The sequence below is a fragment of the Cicer arietinum genome, chromosome 2, assembly GCF_000331145.2.
Source record: "Cicer arietinum cultivar CDC Frontier isolate Library 1 chromosome 2, Cicar.CDCFrontier_v2.0, whole genome shotgun sequence".
Lineage (NCBI taxonomy): Eukaryota > Viridiplantae > Streptophyta > Magnoliopsida > Fabales > Fabaceae > Cicer > Cicer arietinum.
Window position 1 is genome coordinate 30,454,810 of NC_021161.2, and position 5,173 is coordinate 30,459,982.

Genomic DNA, 5,173 nt, shown 5'->3' on the forward strand with positions numbered 1-5,173 from the left:
TTGTTTGTGTTTGATTGGATTGGCCCTACATTTGTGAAATCGCATTTATTACAGGTTAATGAGTCTTGAAATTCAAGTTGGGAGAAACACCGCTCTGATAGGTGATACCGGGAATAAGAGTAAATTATATTTTACTTTTACTTTTTTTAGAAATGACTTTTTGTGTGATAATCTTATAAGTGCTAGTAAGTTTTTGAAATTAAATTAAAAAATTTTAGTTAAATCAAGTTTATGGAGATTGCACCTTTTTATAAGAGGAAAAAATTTAAAGTGTTTCTTTTGAATTTTGAGTAATATGATATCCTAAATTATTTATAAAATTTGTTTATTTCCTTGAAAACATATCTTCTTATCCGCTGCTAATGTACCAAAAACAAAAAATCTACTATAAATTATTATATATTATTTTGGTGTTTAGGGTGTCACACTCTGTCTTAGTCTAGTCACTAGAGGATGTAGCTATCCGATCAATGACTTGTATTCCTTTTTCTTCGAACACTTTGACTCATACTGAAGCTCCCATATTGCAATAGTTCTTATTTCTATAGTATGACTTGCTCTATTAGTAAACATAACTATTTGTTTATTAGGTGATAATATTATGTGTTCAAAACTCATAGACTGTTATCTCTAACTTACTCATAATTTAGGCTATCTTAAATAAATAGTCATTAATACAAAACTTTGTCTTCTAACTAAATCTCCACGCTTAGCAAATATAGTTAGAAGACAATTGTTCTTTATTTGTTTGTTTTGTTATAAATAACACATCAATTAGAGGGTTGCAGCTAAAACCACTACTGCACTAACATGCATTAGAATGCATCCACATCTTCAGCTAAGCTATCAATTTCAACGTTACTACTCGTTGTGGCATCGATATTGTGACACCTTAAACCCCAAATTAATATTTTTGAATTTTTACATTCAACAATGAAATTCCTCAAGAAAAAAATATAAAATTTCAATCAATTTTATTTCAAGGTAAAGAGTATCACATAATCACTTAGCACATCACATTAATCCAAAAATATCCATCAGATTTAACAACGCGAAGTCGTAATATTGGATAGCAAAATTCTATTGAAATACACGTAAATAAGTTTAGTAATAGATGCAAATATAGTCTCAACCTGATGTCACTATCAGAGTGGGTATTCTCAAAATAAAAAGACATTAAAAAATGACGTTAACAAAAGGCACATAATAAAAGTCTTCAAGATAAGACGACTTCCGACACTCTGAGGGTACTAGTCATCACTTGCCGCTGCAGCTCGTAAGCGTCCATCGTAAACTTCAAACACAAACAACAAATGGTGAGTTTTGAAATCATGTAACAATATAAGATAAGCGAGGATAATACACAAGTAGTCAAATTGGCACAAGCATGATAAATATTCAAGAACATAATATCAAATGTTAATCTAAATGAATTGCAATAAAACAATCACAAAGATGAAATGTTATGCATGTCCTATACTCTACACTTCTTCATCATTTGGTACCATTCTATTATGAAGTTCTTGGTTAAGAGGCCTAATGCTATGCCACTACAGGAGTGGACTGACAATTCATGAATGGTCAAGTCCTCATAGATCATCTCAACTCAACCCGAGACACATATACATTATTATTGGGGTACTCATGTGTTGCACGATAGCTCCCGACTTTAGGGAATAACCCACTAATCCACATAGGAATTCCCCACTAGAGTTATCCTGACCTTAAGGATATTAGTCTTACCTTACATTTCGACCATAGCCCTTCTCGATCAAGCTCGTTCAATTGTACTTCCCTAAATCACTAGGTTTATCAGACCCTTCCTATAAGATGACAAAAAAATCCCCATTCCAAAACCTCTATCATCTAGCTCATACTTATTTGATTATCACAACTCAACAACTCTAAGTTTGAATTCACAATATTCATCAGAATTTACGTTTAGATAAATATTAGTCATTCCACGATAATCATGAGAATTTATATCATATTACATATATATTAGGTAGAATTTCAAATTTTATGATCACTACTTTATAGGACTCTAACTCGTGGCTTTCGGAAGACTCCACTCTTAATTTGTTTTTATTAATGCATGATAAATATATCTTTATGATTTGTTCAATTTTTTCTTTTATTAATACTGTTGATTTATATTTATTTGTTATAAGGATAGGACTCCGGTCCTCGTCAATATGTTAAGAGTATTGGTACCCAATCAAGTTTGACCAATAAAACACTACTAATAAAAAATGACAAATACGTTGTTATAAAATAAAAAAGAATGATAAGTATTTTTCTTTTTGCCTCTTGTACTTAAAAGAATGTATTTTTTATACTAGCATAAAAGTAAACATACGCCTATCTATCATCTTTTATAATTCAAGTATTATTATTCATTTTCTTAAAAATGAATTCCTCGTTGAGCCAAAAATAAAATGATCGAGTCATGGTTATTATTAAAAATATTATTAATCAACTTTAAATTATTTTATTTTCTCTTTCTCTCACGTGTTCCTAATAAATTAAATATCGTTTAATTTTTGAAGAATAAGTAATCACCTAAAAAATTGGGAAGTATTGTTATGAAAATAGGATTTTGAACCAATGAATTAGTTTTAAATTAATATGTTAATTTGACTTATCATGTGATCTTAAGTTGTTACAAAATAGAGAAATTCGTAGTCATATAATAAAAATGAGGGGTATTTGAAGTCCTAATCGTTGCTCATCAATTTTATCAATCCAAATATTTAGGGTCTGTTTGATTTTAATTTCAAAATCTCTATTATAGTTTTTAAAAATTTAAAAATAAAAAAATTTGTTTGGGTTACATATTTTTAAAAACTGATTTATAAAATTGTTTTTAATATTATAGTTTTTAAAATTAAAAAAGCAAAACATGTAAACAGTGTTTTGCTTTTGGTTTTTCCAATTTTAGAGTTTTAAAAAGAAAAGACACGGAAAAGTAATTTTCATTAATGGCATAATTGTAATTTTGTTGAACTTATAAAATATAAAAAAATTGCTCATTTCACTGTAGAGAGAAGCAAAAACCAGAGGCAGCCATGGAACCATTCGTGAATTTGAGCTTAAACCCTAAACTTGCAATTCAAACTCTAGCTCGTGATTCAATCAAGTTCATCCACTTCATTTCCTCTTCTTGATCATTGTTGTGTTCTCCATTCTCTCTTATAATTTCTTTGGTTAGTTTTTCTTTTCCTTTCTTTTGATTACCGTTTTTTGAATTTGGGTTTTAATTTGAATTTTATTTTTCGAATTAAGTTGGCTTCATTTGTTGATTTCCTTGGTTTCCTTTGTGTTTTGAATCATGATCTATTTGTAATCAAGTGAAACCTCAATGGTTCCATGGCTAACCAAAATGTAAGATTCTCAAGTGAAATCTCAGTAACTGTAGTACCCAAATAAAGCCAAATAATTAGAGCAAGTTGTTGTGCAGCTTATTATATAGATTAAGATACAAAATCAAATAACTGTGGAGGAATCAAATTCAAATGTTTGCTACTATGTCTAATTGCTACTTATGACTCAAATGAAAGGCTTTCATAAAAAATCTCGTAGACTCGAGAATGGTATTTTCATTCTGTACATGTCAAATCATGAATTAGCAATTGCAGCCAATCTCAACATACTATACTATGTGTCTAATTGAAAGCTGGACATCTATGGGTAGCCGAATATTAGGACTCAAATAATCTTCAATTCAACATTAAAATTCAGATTAAATTAGGGAGGAGTCCCTAGTCATTAAGGAGGCTACTTTAACTATATAGAGACAATGAGGGATCTTAACAAAATATAATGAAAGAATAGGTGTCAACAGATTGAAGAACTGTTAAAGGATGGTGTCACTGTTATGAATGGAAACAAGAGATCAAAATCATGTGCAATTTTAGTTCATTAAACAGAAATGCAGCCAATAGTAAGCACCAAATAACAACATAATTTGTATACTATCAAATAACCTTGCATTCTACTAAAACTCTATACTGGTTAATAAGAAAATACTACAAATTTGAGGGGTGAGGGAGTAGACAATTCATGAATGAGTACTAGTTGAATAAAAGCATGAAATTTATAATGTAGAAAAATAAAAACTACTTGGATTCCTCTGATTTATATATCATGTTCCTTGGTTGTTAACCCCTAACATCAGTCTAATAAATAGATCAGTTTCTCATATGGTTGCATGAAGAGTTATATCAATTTATAGTATATGACACATACATCAGAAGGACCTCCCAACAATTTGGCCGCTTTTGTTATAGCTTCATAACATCGATACATATTGTTTACTAAACAGGTTGGAGAATTAAAAAAAAAAAAAAAAACATGAAGAATTCAAGCTTTCGTTCGCAATTCCTTACGACTTCCTCCTCTTCCGCCACACATGATGCACCCCCAGCTGCGCCTGCAGCCGCTGCTGCGCTTACCTCTGTTGCACAGGTAACCTAGCTACTTACCAAGTTATAGATTATGAATTTTTTTTATCAACTCATTGACTGAGTGATTGAATTGTTTATAGATGGCAATTAATGTTGACAGTCTTGAATCAAAGCTTTGGCCTGACTTTGTAACTAAAGCTTTTATTGATATTATGGTTGACGAAGTTACAAAAGGAAATATGCCAAATGGTGTATTTCATGCTAGAACATGGAACTCAATGACTACTAGGCTGAATTCTATAACTAATCGTTCCTTTAAAATGGATCAACTAAAGGCAAAAATGCACCGGCTACGAGCCATGTATCGCGAGTTCTATTCACTTTTGCAGAACACTGGATTTGGGTGGAATGCAGAAACCAACACTGTTACAGCAAGTGAAGAGGTCTGGCGAAATTATCTTCAGGTACTATTTAATAATCAATGCTCACTGATTTGATTATGTTTGTTCAATAATTATTACTATTTTCATTCCATAAACAATAAAAAGCAGAACAAATATTTGAATGGAAGGTTGATGTGTTTTTATGGCTGGTTTTGTGGCTGTTCTGGTGGGAAGTATGGTGCAAAGATGCATCCTGGTATGCATTTTCTCCTTAAGAATTTGCACGCAGCACATAGAGAATTGTAAGAGCTGGATGATGCAATTTTTATTTAATTTCCTGCCTTTCAAATACTATATTCATTCAGATCTTCACACTTCATCATA

The 5,173-nt window shown here is 30.9% G+C and overlaps 1 protein-coding gene across 1 annotated transcript; it reads left to right on the forward strand.

Annotated features, from left to right (window-relative positions):
* Nucleotides 1–3,055: 3,055 nt before the first annotated feature.
* Nucleotides 3,056–5,095, forward strand: LOC101501982 (L10-interacting MYB domain-containing protein-like). The gene is made up of 4 exons (XM_004513100.3): nucleotides 3,056–3,206; nucleotides 4,325–4,467; nucleotides 4,547–4,870; nucleotides 4,958–5,095. The coding sequence occupies exons 2-4, from the start codon at nucleotides 4,354–4,356 to the stop codon at nucleotides 5,093–5,095; spliced, it is 576 nt and encodes a 191-aa protein (XP_004513157.2). The 5' UTR covers nucleotides 3,056–3,206; nucleotides 4,325–4,353.
* Nucleotides 5,096–5,173: the final 78 nt, after the last annotated feature.